Source organism: Doryrhamphus excisus, linkage group LG5 (assembly GCF_037039965.1).
Source record: "Doryrhamphus excisus strain RoL-2023G ecotype Guam linkage group LG5, RoL_Dexc_Guam_v1.1, whole genome shotgun sequence".
Lineage (NCBI taxonomy): Eukaryota > Metazoa > Chordata > Actinopteri > Syngnathiformes > Syngnathidae > Doryrhamphus > Doryrhamphus excisus.
The window spans coordinates 2952648-2971557 of record NC_136361.1 but is presented as its reverse complement, the minus strand read 5'-3'; the positions used below and the strand labels follow the sequence as shown (position 1 = coordinate 2971557).

General features: G+C 41.9%; 1 protein-coding gene across 3 annotated transcripts in view; it reads right to left on the bottom strand.

Moving 5' to 3' along the window:
- The window catches only part of sema5a (sema domain, seven thrombospondin repeats (type 1 and type 1-like), transmembrane domain (TM) and short cytoplasmic domain, (semaphorin) 5A), a 158531-nt gene that overhangs the window by 47668 nt on the left and 91953 nt on the right, over positions 1 to 18910 (bottom strand). For all 3 annotated transcript variants that reach the window (XR_013627373.1, XM_078790583.1, XM_078790584.1), the window contains 4 exons: positions 11042 to 11140; positions 5904 to 6117; positions 3746 to 4031; positions 2045 to 2180 (listed from right to left, as the gene is read on the bottom strand). Coding sequence is in view for 2 of the 3 variants with exons in the window: in XM_078790583.1 (XP_078646709.1) it covers positions 2045 to 2180; positions 3746 to 4031; positions 5904 to 6117; positions 11042 to 11140 (735 nt within the window). In the remaining variant the exon portion in view is untranslated. The remainder of the gene's footprint in view (positions 1 to 2044; positions 2181 to 3745; positions 4032 to 5903; positions 6118 to 11041; positions 11141 to 18910) is intronic.

Sequence of the window (18910 nt, the reverse complement as noted above, 5' to 3'; positions counted from 1 at the left end):
GGAGAGGGTTGAGCGTTCCTGTCCTAATAGGAATGATGGTTAGAGTGATGCCCCGCCATGAAACATTCCGGTCTCCGTATGTCAGCAAGGCACTTTCTGGTTCAAGTAGAATGACGTTGAACCACGTTTTGCATGAAAATTTCTACGTTTGTTTAGATAATAAGACAAAAATGTGCCAGACAGCTGATCCCAGCACAATTCCGGAATCAGCACTCCCAGCCACAGGGATCAATGTGCGTACTTTAAACACACGGGAAGGGATTTCCTTTGTAAACAGACCGGCTATCTGTTTGTGCGCTAACTGACTTCATTATCTTTGACAGCCGTCTACAACCTGCCGTTTGTATGTAAAGTGTCTGTTTTACCGCTTTAAACACGCACGTCTCCTGGATGTACGGAATACTCAGGAATTCGACGGGATAGAGAAACTAATCCAATTTTGCGACACGTTTGATGAAGATGTCACTGAAACGGAGATAAAGTGTGTGTTAGGAGGGGCCATTGTGGGAAATGGGAAGAGGAAATGCGGATGGAAAAACTTTTAAACGCGCCTCTCTAGGGTGCGCCAGTGCGGCAATATGTGTTGAGAGAGAAAATTGGGTTCCCGTAAGGAGGAAATGCATTTATATGACGTGGAAATAGGATAGCGCTGAGTGACTTTTCATGTTCCTGAGTGAGTTTGACATGTTTGCAGCACACGCGTGTAACCCGTGGGGTCAGTCAGGCGGTGAGAATTAGCTCTGATGCTATCTGCTACACTCCGGCCGTAAGAGGAACTTTTGCTAATAAAACACACCCTGCTCTCTCCTGCGTCGTCAGGACCCGAGGATAAACGGCCTTGTGTAGACCACGGACGGTTTAATAACGAGTCCAGACGACAATTTCTGTGACAGATGGTGCGGAATGTAAAGAACACCGCGCAGGTTCGATGTGGAGAAACTTTAGAAACAGGAGCAGGAAGTTAAATTAAATGTCATGTCAAAAATAAGTTTGCTCTGGCTCAACATGACAAATGTGTGCACCAGAAATCCCTCGTTTATCGTGGTTACTTGGACTCGAACGTGATCAGTGAATTTACTTTAGTAATTCTTTGTGTGGGCGGCACGGTGGTCGAGTGGGTTTTCTCCGGATACTCCGGTTTCATTTTAAACTTGTATTGGTACATGTTTGTATATTTATATTTGAGTATTAATTTGCTGTGTGATGAATTTAGTGGGCTGCACGGTGCTCGGGTGGTTAGCGCGCAGACCTCACAGCTAGGAGACCAGGGGTTCAGTTCCACCCTTGGCCATCTCTGTGTGGAGTTTGCATGTTCTCGCCGTGCATGCGTGGGTTTTCTCCGGATACACCGGTTTCCTCCCTTTCATTTTAAACTTGTATTGGTACATGTTTGTATATTTATATTTGAGTATTAATTTGCTGTGTGATGAATTTAGTGGGCTGCACGGTGCTCGGGTGGTTAGCGCGCAGACCTCACAGCTAGGAGACCAGGGGTTCAATTCCACCCTCGGCCATCTCTGTGTGGAGTTTGCATGTTCTCGCCATGCATGCGTGGGTTTTCTCCGGATACACCGGTTTCCTCCCTTTCATTTTAAACTTGCATTGGTACATGTTTGTATATTTATATTTGAGTGTTAATTTGCTGTGTGATGAATTTAGTGGGCTGCACGGTGCTCAGGTGGTTATCGTGCAGACCGCACAGCTAGGAGACCGGGGAGACTCCGGTTTCCTCCCACATTCCAAAAACATGCTAGGTTAATTAGCGACTCCAAATTGTCCAAAGGTATGAATGTGAGTGTGAATGGTTGTTTGTCTATATGTGCCCTGTGATTGGCTGGCCACCAGTCCAGGGTGTACACCGCCTCTCGCCCAAAGACAGCTGGGATAGGGTCCAGCATACCCCCGCGACCCTCGTGAGGAATGAATACACTTTTGAATACACTTTTTAACATTAGAGCCCTCTAGACACGAAATAGCATCCCCATAGTCACATTTACAGACTAATATTCACTTTGAAATCCGTAACGTTGAAAAATGTCTTTACCTGAAAGTCCGGGTTGGGGTTGGGGTAGGGCAGCCAGGCTGAGCGAGAGTTCTCCTGGTATTTGAAGGGTCCGTTGAAGACCTGGGATATGGCACTGAGATTGAAGGCACACACGGCAGAGGCAGCGATGCTGTTTCTAAAAGTTGGAAAAAAAGAAAAAAAAAACAAAGACAGGACAGACCATGACGGATGAGAGATAAACAAATCCAGGTATTAAACCCCGGTGAGGATCACCACGGCTACAAAGGTTATTACTCTTATTGCGTCTGTATTTAGCGTCGCTGTGAGCCGGCAACACGCATTAAAAGACACTCAGGAGATAAGACCGGACCCTGTTGTAAATGAAGGCCATTATGGCCTCATAAATCCAACATCAGGACACGATGAAGCTGTTTGGCTAGTCTGATGAACTGCAGACATCCGTACTGAAATACAGCTTTGGCTTTTCAAGATGTCACTTTAAACTGTCCAAGATGTCCAAGTCCTGTCCAGGAGAGCGTTTATTCTCCACCTGAGTTATAATGCGACGACGCGCCCGTTCATTAAAGTCGGTGCCCGCCGGAGGGGGGAATGTTTCTAATGTTTCCTTGGAAAAAGGCCGTTTTCAGCACCGGGGAGCCATTGGACATAAATAAGTTTTTAGCTTAAGTGTGTGAAAAATGAATACAAAATAATATGCAGCTCCAATATGCATGCTGGAATTAGACAGCAACCAGCAATGGCTGTTGCTGTATTAATGTTAAGTTCCAATGTTTGGGATTTTTTAGTTAGAAAAACATCTGTAACCTTTTTTTGGGGGGGATGTATACACACAAATACACTTACAAATAAATAAATAAAAAAATTATTAAAATATCTGAAAATATATCTTTAATAAAAAAATTTAAATCTTAAAATAAATTATTTAAATAAATTAAATAATTAATATACCATAAGAATAAACATGTAATACATACATATCATGAATCAATTAATATAAATACAAATGAATGATGTTTGGGATTTTCTAGTTAGAAAAACATCTGTACCCTTTTTTTGGGTATATATACACACAAATATACTTAAAAAATAAAATAAAAAAATAAATATTTTATTAAAATATCTGAATATGAATATTTAATTTAAGAAATTTGAAACCGCACTTAAAATAATCATTAGATTAAGAATAAATATGTAATACATGGTATATACATAATTATATTGAATAAATTAATATAAATACAAATGAATGATGGAATGACCAAAATATTATTATACATAAATTCATTAATTTTCTACCGCTTTTCCTCACGAGGGTCGTGGGGGGTGCTGGAGCCTATCCCAGCTGTCTTCGGGCGAGAGGCGGGGTACACCCTGGACTGGTGGCCAGCCAATCACAGGGTACATATAGACAAACAACCATTCACACTCACATTCATACCTATGGACAATTTGGGAGTTGCCAATTTGACCAATGTATTATTAAATCAAAATTAATAAACTTTCTATTGACTTCACTTGGATTTGACTACCCGGGTATAAGACATTTTTTCATAAGACAAAAATATGAAAAAATGCATCTTGTCCAATGAGTCAGAGCTTTTCTTCCTGTCTCTCACGCACATACTACCAATCAGTAGCATAAGAAATATCAGGAAATAGATCGTTTTTAAGATGATTTTTCATCATGAATATGCATAAAATGATGGTGGTCCAACTCACACATTGGTGGTGAAGATGCCGTAGAGCAGCTCCAGCTCAGGCAGGTAGAAGGTCCCCTGCAGCTCGTTGTAGTAAAAGGGGATTTCTCCCGGTCGGGAACAGTTGAGCCTGGCCTTCATGAAGGTCGTCCACGTGTCCTCCAGTAGGAAGCGCCCGCCGATGTCGTTCTTGCACACGCGGCCCGCCCGGGAGAAGACGGTGCGACCGCAGTCGTGCTCCACCGCATACTCCCGAAAGAAGAAGTAGGTGAAGTTGCCGATATCGTACGACGACACAAAGTTCGGCTCTGTTGCAGGAACAAACACATAAAGTTAGACCTGATTGACTTCCATTGTACGAGTGTGCAAAACAGCATTAATAAACAAGCCTGGTTATTATTATTAATGGCTTTGCGTTTTAACAGGAAAACCCATAATTCATAAGAAAGGGTGAGGTGAGAAATGGCCAGAAGAGGTGAAGCGTAATAGTTCTCACCCTGTCAGAAACACACAACCTCACCGCCGCCGCCACCGCAACAGCGTTCATCTTTTATGTATGACATTAGATCCTAACCGCACACTTTATTCTCCTTGGCAGTGATTTAATTCATCTTTAAATGGAAGCTGAGTAGCAGCCCCCCCCCTCTGTTCCTCACTTCAACCTTCTCATCCTCAGCACCTTCACAGGACGGTGCAGGAGACGAAAAAAAAAAAAAAACTCAGCGTAAAATTAGTTATTAAACACCCATTTTCCCGAAGAGTCGCCGTAAAGGTGCACATGTGGTGACTTTTAATTTATTTTTCCAATTGAGCTCGGATTGTGAAAAGAGGCACCTGAAGTACGCACCGAGGCTCCGTTTTCAAGCAGGAAAAGTGTGATGAATGTAAATATTTAATGTAGCAATATAAGTGCTTCAAATGATTTTTTTTTTCCTCACAAAGGATATTCATTTGAAGGCGGGGGGGAAGTAATCAGCTAAGACTTGAAGAGATGTAACCCTTGTTAAAAATAAGCATTTGGCTTATTTCCGTGTTTTAGAAATCACATCACTTCTTATATTGGGATTTTAATATTATATATAATATAATATAATAATATATGTTTCATTATTTCACTTCTGTTCATATGACGCCTCAGTGCAAAGTGTAACATGAAAAGTGTGTGATGTACCGTCCACACCAGTAGTGCTGAAAATCAAATCCGTGTTGCGTTTTTAGTCAAATCACCTTTTTGATAGCTTTAAATCCTGCATAACATGTACCAATACCAGTTTCAAACTAAAAAAAAAACAGCTCTTTTAAAAGTCTTCATTGGGGCGCTGCAATGACGTCAGCCTCCCTCTCCGCTCCGGGTTGCTCTGACTCCCTCTGGCAGACAGAAGCAACATTGCAGCGTCATGCATCCATTTTTTTTTTTTAATGAAATGCATTATGGTTAACACTTTTAAATTGGGCGGCACGGCGGTCGAGTGGTTAGCAGGAGACCAGGGTTCAATTCCACCCTTGGCCATCCTCGGTCATCTCTGTGTGGAGTTTGCATGTTATCCCCGTGCATGCGTGGGTTTTCTCCGGATACTCCGGTTCCCTCCCTTTCATTTTAAACTTGTATTGGTACATGTTTGTATATTTATATTTGAGTGTTAATTTGCTGTGTGATGAATTTAGTGGAATGCACAGCGGTCGAGTGGTTAGCGCGCAGACCTCACAGCAAGGAGACCCCGAGTGCAATTCCAACCTCGGCCATCTCTGAGTTTGTGGAGTTCTCCCCGGTTTTCTCCGGGTACTCCGGTTTCCTCCCACATTCCAAAAACATGCTAGGTTAATTAGCGACTCCAAATTGTCCATAGGTATGAAAGTGAGTGTGAATGGTTGTTTGTCTATATGTGCCCTGTGATTGGCTGGCCACCAGTCCAGGGTGTACCCCGCCTCTCGCCCGAAGACAGCTGGGATAGGCTCCAGCATCCCTGCGACCCTTGTGAGGATAAGCGGTAGAAATGAATGAATGAATAATAATAATAATAACTAACTAATCAGTGTGAAGTTGGTGGCGTTATAAGCGGTTAGCACGCAGGCCTCACAGCTAGGAGACCCGAGTTCAATCCCACCCTTGGCCATCTGTTGTCGTCTTATACTCGGGTCAATAGGATCATTTCCCAAACATGTAGATGACTGCCGCCTACCATTAAGCCACTTGGAGTTGTACTGGGCCGTGCGCAGGGGCGGCAGGCCGCCCAGGCTGCGGTAGATGGCGGGGTCCCGCCCAGAGAAGTCCATAGCGGTGGCCGCGTAGAGCTCCCCGCTGGACGTGATGAGGGCGGTGGAGTTGTGTAGGGGGTTGTAGGGACAGCGAGCCATTCCGCTGATCTGATCGTGGATCTCGGTCAGGTTCGTCAGCTAGAAAGGAAAAGAAAGTGAATAAAACGTGGAAAGAGGGTGCAAAATAAAAGCAATACTTGGAAAATGAGATGTATTTCCCAGCTTTTCCCAAATAATGGATCATTGCAGGATACCGGCAGGATAATATAGCACGGAATATCAAAGGGCAGCATTAACATGCACACCGGCGGGCTCTGCTAATGTTTTGTTTTGTGCCGCCGCTATGCAAATGACGCAGACAACAAAACATATTCCAATGTTGTTTGCTTTACATAACAGAGATATATAGAAACATAATCACAGGGCACATTTGGAGTCATTAGCTGCACAAACCACGCAAATAACGCAGCTGCCAAGCGCAATGATATTCTACAACACGACGCCACGCCACGCCGGGATGCTTCCTGTTTGCTTTGTGAGGCTGAGCAGTGATTGGTCCGGTTAAAGCATCGCTCAATCACGTCTTCTGGAAGCTTGACCAAATTAAAAACGCATGATGAGTCCACCATCAGAATACATGGCGTAGCTTCAAGAATGTCAATCAAATACAACACATTAGCTTAGGAAGTTCTTTTACTGTAACTTAGCCTGAAGTATGTATAAACTACTTCATTCTGGATGCAATTACTTCTTCTTAAATAATCTTTGTACTTTTTATTTTGGTATTTTTTGTACATTTGTTTTTTTGTTTATTTATTATCCAATAAATATATTTATAAAAAAAATAAACATAAAAATAAATAATATAAATTATATTTTTTATGTATTATCCAATAAATATATTTTATAATTGTAAAAAAATATATAAATTTTTTTAAATGATATTTTGACTTTATTCTTGGATAATAACAGAGGATTTTTCAATTTTTCTGTTTTTTTTTGTTTTAGAATGTGCTGCAAACCTCTAAAAAAAATTTTTCCTTGAATATTTGAACTATATACTACAGTACAATAATTTAAAAAATCCTCTGAATATATTCGCCAAAAATGTCAACTTTTTTCTCAATGGAATATGACTTTCTTCTCATAATACTTTTAGTTTGCAGTTTAGGAATTTTTTTTATAAATAATATTTTGACTATTGTCATTATATCGGAATTTTTTACAAAAATTTATTTTCCAAAAATTAAAAATGAGTCTCATATTATGACTACATACAAGTATTTTTGCTACTACAGTGTTAATTTTCTTCATAATATTGGGTTATTCTTGTAAAATTATGACATTTCTTGTTAGAATACAACTTTTTTGTCAATGTTTTGACTTAAATAACATAAAATTACTGGTGATTTTATTTTTTTGTACTTATTTTTTGTTAAATGATGTTTTTATAATGTGCCACGGGCCAATAAAAAAACAGCTGCTGGCACGACGACACCCCTGTTCTACAATATACAGTTTTTCCCTCCTGCTGGGGGTCACTTAACCCCCAAAATGGTGAAAAAACAAACAAACCCTATCCTGTATTCCAGTTAGGTTCCATATGCATGGTGCTTGGCCCCCCCACTCCCCTTGACTCATTCAAAGCTCAATCTCCTCCCAGGCCTCACACATTTTCAGTTAACACGAAAATGAGGCTGCCAGCATGGCAGGCCACCCGCCATTCAGCATGGGGGGGTGTGGGGGGGGGGGCAAGTTCTAAGCCAATTTCCGATTTGGATGGGAGGGAGAGTTTCGCTTTGCTCCGTTTTGCACCTCAGCCTCACCAAACCAGAACAAAACAGAGCGGGCGCTATCTGCTCGGCTGCCCCTGACATGAAAGCCGGTATTGATGAGGCTCCTCCTGTGGGCTGCACTCGCCATTTTTGGCTCACTTCAACGAAAAGACAACCAACCATGCATCAGCTGACTTCCAGATGAAAAATAGAAAAATAGAAATGATGATGTTGCCTCAACCTCTGTCTGTCTTCATAATCAAGGCTATATATATATATATATATGTATATATTTATATATATGTGTGTGTGTGTGTGTGTGCAGTAATAACATATATGGGACCTTTAAGTGACCTGAGCTCATTTATCGTACGAAAGTGGTGTACAAAGTGCGGGCCGGGGGCCAGCTGCAGCCCACGCCCTTGTCACTTTATAAAAATATCATTTAAACCTAAAAAATATACACAGAAAAAGTTGTAATTTAAAAACAAAAAAATAATAAATTACAGTAGAAATAAAGAAAAAAATGTATTTTGAAAATAAAGTATTTTTGTATTACATTACATTGAAGTAAATTCAAGAAAATTTACACATTAAACTAGTAGGAAAATTAAGCAGGAAAAATGAAAGAAGTTAACATTTTTATAAAAAAAGTATGTCAAAATATCAAGATAAAAAAGTATGTATATTCTAAAAAATAATAAAATATGTAATTTTATTAGCATATTTAAATATCAGAAATAAAATATATAAATTATGCAAAATTTTGGAAAAATTAAATTATTAATTAATTAATTAAATTAATTATTAAAAATAATTATAAATTATTATTATTCAATTATGGGAATAAAATTAATGCATCCACCCATTTTCTATGCTGCTTATCCTCACTCGGGTGGCCAGCCAATCACAGGGCACATATAGACAAACAACCATTCACACTCACATTCATACCTATGGACAATTTGGAGTCGCTAATTAACCTAGCATGTTTTTGGAAAGTGGTGTCCTACATGCTAACCACTGGAATAAAAGATTATTTAAGAAGAAAGTTGAACTACTACTGGTAAAACTTTGCCCCCCCCCCATGGTTTAGTGGTAGCGTCTTCGCATTGTACACTCCAACGTTAAGAGTCGGGGAGTAAATACGCCGTTTGATGACTATACCGTAATAATGTCATGACATTTCAACATTATTTTTCATTCATTGTGTTGAGCTCGTGACATTTTGCATCACAAAAAATGTCATCACAATGTTAACTTGTCTCCGAGCCCATTAAGTCCCACAATGAGATGGTGATAAGATAGCGGGGGCCCGTGTACAATATCGCTCTACACGTCACTTGACTTGGATTTCGGGGGAGAAAAGAAGAAAAAAAAAATAGGTTATTAGCTTTGTGGGCTTTTGTCGTTTAAAATGAAAGGGTCACAGCCGGCCACAAATGGGGTTCATACACAACGTAATCTGGCGTCGCCCTTGTTGTGTCGAGCGGCCCCTGAAACACAACAGCGAGTCGATTCTTTTGATTTAAGAACACTTCAAAGACCACTGGGGATTTGTCGCCATATATATATAAATATATATATTTATATATATATATATATATACACACATCAGGGGGGAGTGTAAAAACTGGATTACACTGAAATAAATACATGCTAAAGTCAACATTGAGAAATGGAGACGGCATCGCTAATAAGACAAGGACTGATGCTTCCTGGGAGTAATCATCTTAAGGCAAGGTAGCTTCTTCAATCAAAACACTTAATAGGATTTGTTTTATAATTAGTCAACGACCCTTGACTGCGCTAGCGTGTCGAGTGCTATTATCATCAATTCATCAGCGAGGACCGCGACACCATGATGGCACCCGGCAATTTCCATCTTGATGCCTTTTGATATTTCTATATCCGCATTGCGTGCGGTGGAACCTCCAAAAAACAAACACGATGCTAACTATGAGCATCATAACCCTGAGTGGCACTTGACGGATAGATTAACTGCACAATTAATCAAAGCAAACTACAATAAATTGATAGCGAGTGAATGTTGAATGAAACAAAAATAATCATATTTGGGTTTTTAAACATACTAAATATTTTGGTCTTTATTATAAAAATGATATATGTGTTGTATTTGATGTGTTGCAGTTTCCTCGTCCCTCGTTTCGAGCGGTTAATTGGTCCCTAACCCGACGGCGAAACTGATTTAATGTTCACAAATTACATTTCATACAACATCCTTAGAGCTCTGCAGACATGAAATAACAACCCTATAGTCATATTTACACTCCTATTATTCATTGGTTACAGCACATTGCAACTGTTTGCCAAGTTCTTCTAAACATTAGCAAAAAACTTTAGCCGCAAAAAAGACGTAATTTCCATAATATAGGATGAATCAAATTTCATAAGAAATTTCACAAGAGTCCTGCAGACATTAAATTAATTCGTTACATCACATTGGAGGAACTCAAGATGGCCACTATCGCTAGCAAATTTCTTCTTAACATCAGCCAAAAACTTACCACTTCCACACTGAATGGGAGGACATACCATGGCTGACTCCATGCAGTGTTGGAAATTGTTGGGAATTTCAATATGTTTTGACGAGGGCGCCACGGAGGTCGAGTGGTTAGCGAGCAGACCTCACAGCTAGGAGACCAGGGTTCAATTCCATGCTAGGTTAATTAGCGACTCCAAATTGTCCATAGGTATGAATGTTGAGTGTGAATGGTTGTTTGTCTATATGTGCCCTGTGATTGGCTGGCCACCAGTCCAGGGTGTACCCTGCCTCTCGCCTGAAGACAGCTGGGATAGGCTCCAGCACCCCCCGCGACCCTCGTGAGGAAAAAGCGGTAGAAAATGAATGAATCATTAGAGCACGGCAGACATGAAATAGCACCCCTATAGTCATTTTTAGACTCCTATTATTCATTGGTTACAGCACGTTGCAACTGTTAGGCTAAATAATAATAAATAGCCAAGTTCTAAACATTAGCAAAAAATGTTAGCCGCAAAAAAAAAAACTTAATTTCCATAATATGGGATTCATAAAATTTCATGAGAAATTCATGTCTGCAGACATGAAATTAATTGCAGGAACTCAAGACGGCCACTGTAACAAGCAAATTTCTTCTAACCATAAGCCAAAAACTTACCACTTCCACACAGAATGGGAGGACATACCATGGCTGACTCCATACAGTGTTATGGATTATATTTCAATATGTTTTGACTAATAAAAGACCATAGTCCATCGTTAAAAACGGTGGTGGTGCTCATACCGTGCGGTTGGTGCAGATGGGAGTGAAGGCATTGGTCCCGCAGGTAAACAAGCGGTTCCCGTTGACCAGCAGGACCCTGATGTAGTTCTGGCACTCCTCCTGTGAAAAGACGTCAGTGATCCGTTAGCATTAGCAGCAGTTGGGACTAAATTACACTTTGTCCTGACAAACACCGGCAAACCCCCGGGAGGCGACTCCGAAACGTGGCCGGGCTCGACCAGACTGCGATCAAGTCTAATGCCTCTCAAGTCAACAGGAAGCGGTCAGACAGATAACCACTCAGGTAGGAGAACGCCACCCCGGATTAGTTTGGAAAATTGCCCGGACCGACCGGGCAAGTGAAATAAAAAAAAGCGTAGCCTTGTATACTTCACTCAATCTTCCTTGTTCCCGGCTTGCTGCTCCCGACACGACTCAATTCACTTTGCTCTCAACTATCGTTAAGTACACACTCCACCGCTCTATTCTGGACTCAGTCTTCCGCTAAGACTTTGGCACGGGCTCGCAGCAAAACCACTTAGCCAGAAATAAAGCAGGCCTGACAGAGTGATTGATTTATTGAATGATTGATTGTCGGCGTGAACTTTGGCTCTGGGTGAAAGTTTTGTCGGCGATCTCCATCAACGAGGCCGCGACAAATGGAACGGTGTTTGTGTCGATAGTGCAGCGGTTGTTTTGTAGCCCCCCCCCCCAAGACAGGGTGATAACTTTCCTAGGAAGTTCAAGCGGTCACATCCGACATCGAGATTGACTAAGATGGGTCGAAACGTCTCGGAATACTGGCGGGATTTGGCAACTCACTGCTCATCGGAGCTGGATTTATCACGCGTATGCCGACATGGATTCTAATGCATTTTGAGATCAAGCCATAGGGGGCGCCACAACGGTCATTGACGACACCAGGGGTTCTCAAATGGTCTCAACCAGGGGGGCCACACTTTCTGAGGCTCTTTAAATCACAACCCATCCATTTTTATTTTTAGTTATTTCTTTGAATTATTAAAAAATATATATTTATATTTAAGGTTTATAATTAATTTTATTAAATATTTTAATTCATTAATTTATGTATTAATTTATGTATTTATTTATGCATTTGTTTTATTTATTTATATATTTGTTTATTTTTTATTATGTATTTATTTATGTACTTATTTATTTTTTATTATGTATTAGTTATTAATTAATTGTTTATTATTTTATTAATTTTATTGAACCTTATTTTGTTTTTATTTATGTTATTTATTTGAATCATTTAATTTTTTTAAGTTTTTTTTGTTGGGTTTTCCCAAGTCAAGTCAAGTGGTTGGCAATAATAAATAAAAATATAATTTAACAAGAATTAAAAAAGGAAAGCAGCAAATTTAGAAAAATCCACAATAAGACAAGAACAACAAGAATAAAGTCAAAACAAAAAGTTCCAATAAGAAAAAGTCATAATTTGATGAGAGTAAAGTCAAGCAATATGAGTAAAGATTTATGAGCATAAAGTTGAAATATTCACTTTTATTAAATATTATAATTTTATTACATTATTTTCATTTTTTATTTATTTTAACAATTGAATTGAAACTTAATATATTAGTTTTTTGTTGGGTTTTCCAAAGTCAGGTGCTTGGCAATAATAAATAAAAATATAATTTAACAAGAATTAAAAAAGGAAAGCAGCAAATTTAGAAAAATCAACAATAAATTGTACAACAAAAAAAAAGTTAAACATAAAAAGTTCTAATCAGAAAAAGTCACAATTTGATGAGAGTAAAGTCATGCAATAATTGTAAAGATTTCAGAGTATAAAGTTGAAAAATTCACATTTACAAAGCTGAAATATTGAATATTTCAGAATTGAATATCCAAGTGGTCCTTGCATCCTGTCTAGTTTTTAGAATGTGCCACGGGCCAATAAAAAAAACAGCTGCAGGCAGTATGGACCCCCCCCTGTTCTAAAATATGCAGTATTTCCTTCCTGCTGGGGGTCACTAAACCCCCAAAATAAGAAAAAAAGATATACTCAAATATTGCTAAATTTTTATAATAAATAACTTGCTGTCTGCTACCAGTTGAGCATCCCCGATCTCAACAAAGACCCCGTGTCCACGTATGTCATCCCTAGTCGTGTTTACACTCGCGTGTCCACGCCTGTTAGCATCCTATTATGCTTATGTAATTGTGCACAGAAGCCAACTCCCCGCTAATGTTCCACATCTGTATTGCAATACAGGGTACTGGTGTTTTTAGAAAAGTAAACAAAAGCAGTTCTAAGGACCCGTCAACCTAACGTAGCTGCAGTTGCTATGAATGAAATACACAAGAGGAGGGAAGAAAATGGCTTTTAGATTTACTCTTATCTTCACAATAGCTTCACGGCTGGTGGAAGTACAGAAAATAAACGGCATCAAGCCTGCCAGCCACACAAGGAAGCCCTTTAATGTTATTTTTAGTGTAAATCACCGTTTATTCTCACAGGGGGGAAAGGAAAACAATTTGACTCTCAAGGACTGAGGTAGGTTGGGTCTGTAATTCAGGGGGATCTTTTGCCAGTGAACCTCTGCCTGCTAACCAGCGTTTAAGTCCAGTGAACCACAGCCTCAACTCAAGCCTGGATGCTTTTAAAGACGGTTAAACCACCTCGTGTTTGGTTCTGTTGGAAACCGGCTGTTTGCTCCACTTTAGTAAGGCGCTGTTGCCTCCGTGTTGTCCTGCAATTTGTCACGGCGATGCGTGGCAATTTATTTATTTCGTTACGGCACGCCTAAAAAGCGTGAAGACCAGTTTGTGCAGTATTTGTGTTCCGTGGCGCCAATCAACAGCAGGCAACAAGGGACCTACGAGATGTTCGATTCCAGAGAGGAAGCTCTCATTGCAAAAAAATATAAATATTACATAATAAAAATAAAAATAATAATAAATTATAATATATAAATATTATATTATAATATTAGAATGTAATGATGATAATAATAAAATATTATAATGTATAAATATAATATTATAAATATTCATTCATTCATTTTCTACCGCTTTTTCCTCACGAGGGTCGCGGGGGTATGCTGGAGCCTATCCCAGCTGTCTTCGGGCAAGAGGCGGGGTACACCCTGAACTGAGTGGCCAGCCAATCACAGGGCACATATAGACAAACAACCATTCACACTCGCATTCATACCTATGGACAATTTGCTAAATTGCTAAATTAACCTAGCATGTTTTTGGAATGTGGGAGGAAACCGGAGTACCCGGAGAAAACCCACACATGCACGGGGAGAACATGCAAACTCCACACAGAGATGCTGGAATTGAACCCTAGTCTCCGAGCTGTGAGGTCTACGCGCTAACCACTCGACCGCCGTGCCGCCCCTTATGTTATAAATATTACATATTATATATAAATAGAAATATATAATGCGCAAAGAGCAAGAAGGAGGCATAAACTATAAAAAAAAGGAGGCAGGGACAGTTTGGGAGTGGGAATTGTTGGCCATTAAGAACACAAAAATTCACGAGAAATGGCTTGGGAATTCCCAAATTCACAGAAATGATACGTGCCGCAAATTTTTCCATCGCGTACCAGCATGCAATCACGCAATTTCCACATATTTCACACACTCTTTATAACCAATTTTAGACCATTGACACGTAGAATTGCTTACCACTGTGGGGACGAAATACAAAACTGAGACTGCAAGCTTGTCTGGAGGGGGGGTGGTGGTGGGGTGGTGGGGGGGTGCTCCTGACCTTTTTACCGAAGCTAACTCCGAGGACCCCGAAATGTAGCGATTCATGACGGGTCAACCTTGATTGTGTCTGTTCTCCTATTGCGCTATGCTACTCCATTTTAGCAAAACAAAGCCACTGTGATGTCACAATGACACCTCTATGGTGTCAATCACTTTGATGCTTTTCATCCCAGTTTGCCCATTTCCCAAGTCATTGTCATCACGCTGTGAATGCATCAAAGACAAACAAGATGGTCAAACCCATTCATTTGTCTTTTCCGTGTCTTTTTCCCACCCATGTCGCCGCCACTTTCACGGTCGGCGCGGGCTCCAGCCCCGCATCCAGGAGAAAAAGCCGATACTGGATGGAGGCCTACTTGGGATGAGCGGCAAGCAAAAACCTCCCAAACCAGTCACCAAATCTACCGTCGCGTCCGTCCAGAACAAGCCGCAAAAGCAACTTGTGATTTGCAACCGAGGCTTCATTCACAATGTCAGAGTTCCTCGTGAGGAACCTCGTGAGAAGTCATTAAGTCTTTCCGCTTTCGAGTACGACACCATCGTCGCCAGAGTCAGGGGTCCGAGTTTCTTGGAGAAGGAGAAGGACGCTTTCGAAAAAGCTTCCCAGAAAAGGAAAGACGACACAAAGGCGGCAGCGGTGAGGAGGCGTCAGATAATCGAGAAGGATCTTCGTTCTTTCAAGCAGGAGACAGAAACCGACTTGCAGGCGAAGAGACAAGGATTCGAACGTTACAAACACTTGCGTTGCAAAGCCCAGATGGAGAACGACACTCACATCTTAAAGATGGACACTCGGATTCAGCGTTGCAAGATCCAAAGCGAGCTGGACACGCAGCTGGCCTGGAGAAAGCAGTGCGAGGCTGTGGAGTTCTCCAAACGGAAAGCCGAGTTCGAGCGGATGCTGAGCAGTCACCAGGAGCAGCTCCGCCAGCACGAGGAAGCGGAGAGGAAGCGGCGGGAGCAAGGACGTCTCCATTTGCAGGTCCTGAAGGGGCAGATTCGGGAACGGGAGGAGGCGGCCATCGCCCGGCATCGGGAGAGGATCGCCGTGAGTCAAAGCGTGACCGACCAGGATCGCCTCAAACTCCAATGCATCGATGAGCTCAAGGAGGAGAGGCTGAATGAACTGAAAGCTTGCGGAATTCCGGAAAAGTACTGCAGTTATGTTCGGAGGAAGACCACGCAAGAGAGCGCCAAGCGCTTGCAGTTTCAGTACCACGCACAATGATCTGGACGCCGCACGGAGCACTCGTACGCCCACCAAAGAACAAACTTCCACTCCAACTTGCCAACATATTGGCAGTTTTATCAGAACATGTCATGACTAGAAAACCAAAGAACCCGACAGACATATTATCTTAAGTTTGTGCGCTTCTCCTGGCTAATTTTGTGTTTTATTTTGACTTTAGCAAAAAAAAGTGCACTTCTTGACTGCAACCAGCAGAGGCGCTGTTGGATCTCGAGGACTTCCAGGCTACTACAACACAACACGAACAGCGTACCGTCATGGAGCAAACACGGACATTTTGCACATTCCGAGTTACTCCTAGTCAAGGTCATGCTATGTATTTCCCGTAGTCCGTTTACCCTTGGATCTGATTGGCTAGGAATGAAGTAGCTAGCAGAACATTCGTCCAATCATATGCCATGTTTTTTTTTTTGTGTGTTTTAAGTGCCTAATATTATGCAAGAATTTGTGGTACTAAAATTGACTCCATCTTGTATTGTAGTTTTTTAAAATGACCCCGGTTTTGTGGTTGGCCCCCCGTGGGGGGTTATTTTTCAACAAAAGGACAAGGACAACATTTCTATGATGAAAACCATAGATCGTTTCAGTGTTTTTTTTTTTTTTACTTTTTCAAATGGGCGGTGATATGAACACGCCCCCGGGTCCTGGGTGGCAGGGGTGGCTGTCAAATAAGTCAAGCTTTTATTTTTGCGCAGACATTGCGGGGGTCTTGTAGGACCACTTCCTCCCTCTGATTTATTTACTAAAACTTGCCCTAATTCAGGCTCAAAATATACGATTATTGGACAGCAAGATTGATCGTCCAATTCGAATCCGAATCTTCCGAGCGGACTCGAGGAATAGTCGGCTATTAGACTGTTAGACGCGGCATGTGATTCGTCCAATCACATGCCATGTTTTTTTTGTGTGTTTTAAGTGCCTAATATTACGCAAGAATTTGTGGTACTAAAATTCTGAGAAAGTCAACCTTACACCGTCTCGACTCCATCTTGTAGTTTTTTTTTTTTTTGAAATGACCCGTTTTGTGGTTGGCCCCCCATGGGGGGTTATTTTTCAACAAAAGGGAAGGACAACATTTCTACGATAAAAACCATAGATTGTTTCAATTTTTTTTTTCACTTTTCAAATGCCGTGGTGATATGAACACGCCCCCGGGTCCTGGGTGGCTGTCGAAAAAGTCAAGCTTTTATTTTTGCACAGACATTGGGGGTCTTATAGGACCACTTCCTCCCTCTGATTTATTTACAAAAACTTGCCCTAATTCAGGCTCAAAATATACGATTATTGGACGCCAAGATTGATCGTCCAATTCGAATCCGAATCTTCCGAGCGGACTCGTGGAATAGGGTGTGGAATAGACGGTGATATGGACACGCCCCCGGGTCCTTGGGTGGCAGGGGTGGCTGTCGCAGACATGTAAGCGGATGCTGAAACACCGCATGAAAACTTAAACATGCTCTAATTCAGAACATGGCGGCCATCTTAGTCCACACACCAAGCAGAGGCTCAAAATATACCATAATTGGACGTCAAGATTGATCGTCCAATCCGAATCCGAATCTTCCGAGCGGATTCGAGGAATAGTCGGCTATTAGCCTGTTCGACGCGGCTGACCTCATGGTGGCGATGTCATGGTTCATCTCCACGTAACAAAGCCCGACACATGACGTCACGGTGATGTCGAGAGGAAGCTCGGATTGTGATGTCGGCCATCATCAGTGAGTTTTGACATGTCGTCTTTGTGCTGACATCACGGCGGATAAAACCGGGTTTGCTTGGGGACATCTCGGTTCTCTACTGGTCTTGGGTGAGCTGGAGCCTATCCCAGCTGACCTGAGGCTGGACCTGAGATATTTTTTTATTTAACTCGGGCGCCGACAACTTAACCATGAGTGTAACGACTTCTTTCGGCGGGAAAAGTGGGCACTTCATGAAGGATCCGGCCTCTCAATCCGGCGCCCCTTTCATCCAAGTGCTTCCGCAAAAGACTTTTGTGATCTGCAACCGCGGCGTTATTTACAACGTTAGAGTCCCACGTGATCGGCTGCACGTACAAACAATCACTCTTACAACCGCCGAGCACGAAGAGATCCTCGCCAGAGCCACGGGGCGGAGCATGATCGAGGAAGAGTTGGAGGTTTTGAAAAAGGCGGCGCAAAAAAAAAAAGACAACATAAAGGCTGCGGAGGGGAGGAAGCGGCAGATCATGGAGAAGGACCTTTTCGCGATCAAGGATGAGGCGGAGCAAGAGCTGCTGGCTCGGAGGAAGGCCTACGACCGCTATCAGCACCTACGGGAAAAAGCCTTCATCGAGAAGGACAATCAGATCAAGAAGCTGGACCGGTGGATCCGAAACAGCAAGATCCAGATGGAGCGGGACAAGCAGCTCCTGTGGAAGCAGCACTGCGAGTCCATCGAGGTCGCCAAAGAGAAAGCCGAGTTCGAGCGGGTCTTGAAGTGCACGCAGGAGGCGCTGCTGAAACGGGAAGAGACGGAGAAGAAACGCTGGGCGAACGCTCATCACCACTTGAAGGTCATCAAGGAGCAGGTGAGGGAACGCGAGGAAGCCGCCCTGGCCAAGCGCCGACAGAGACTCTACGAGGACAGCGACGCCAGGGAGAAGAATCTGCAGAAGATCCAGTGGCTGAAGGAATTCAAGCAGGAGAGGCTGGAAGAGCTCAAAGTCTGCGGGATTCCGGAAAAGTACTGCAGTTACGTAAGGAGGAAGCTGGCGCAAGATGAAGCCAAGTGCTGGCACTCTTAGTAGCGGTGACCACGCCCGACTGCCAGCAAAGAGCAAACTGACTCAAGGTTGGAAACCATGACTGTCGTGATGGCAGTTTTATCAGAACACGAGAAACCAAAGAGCCCCCACAGGAGGATGAT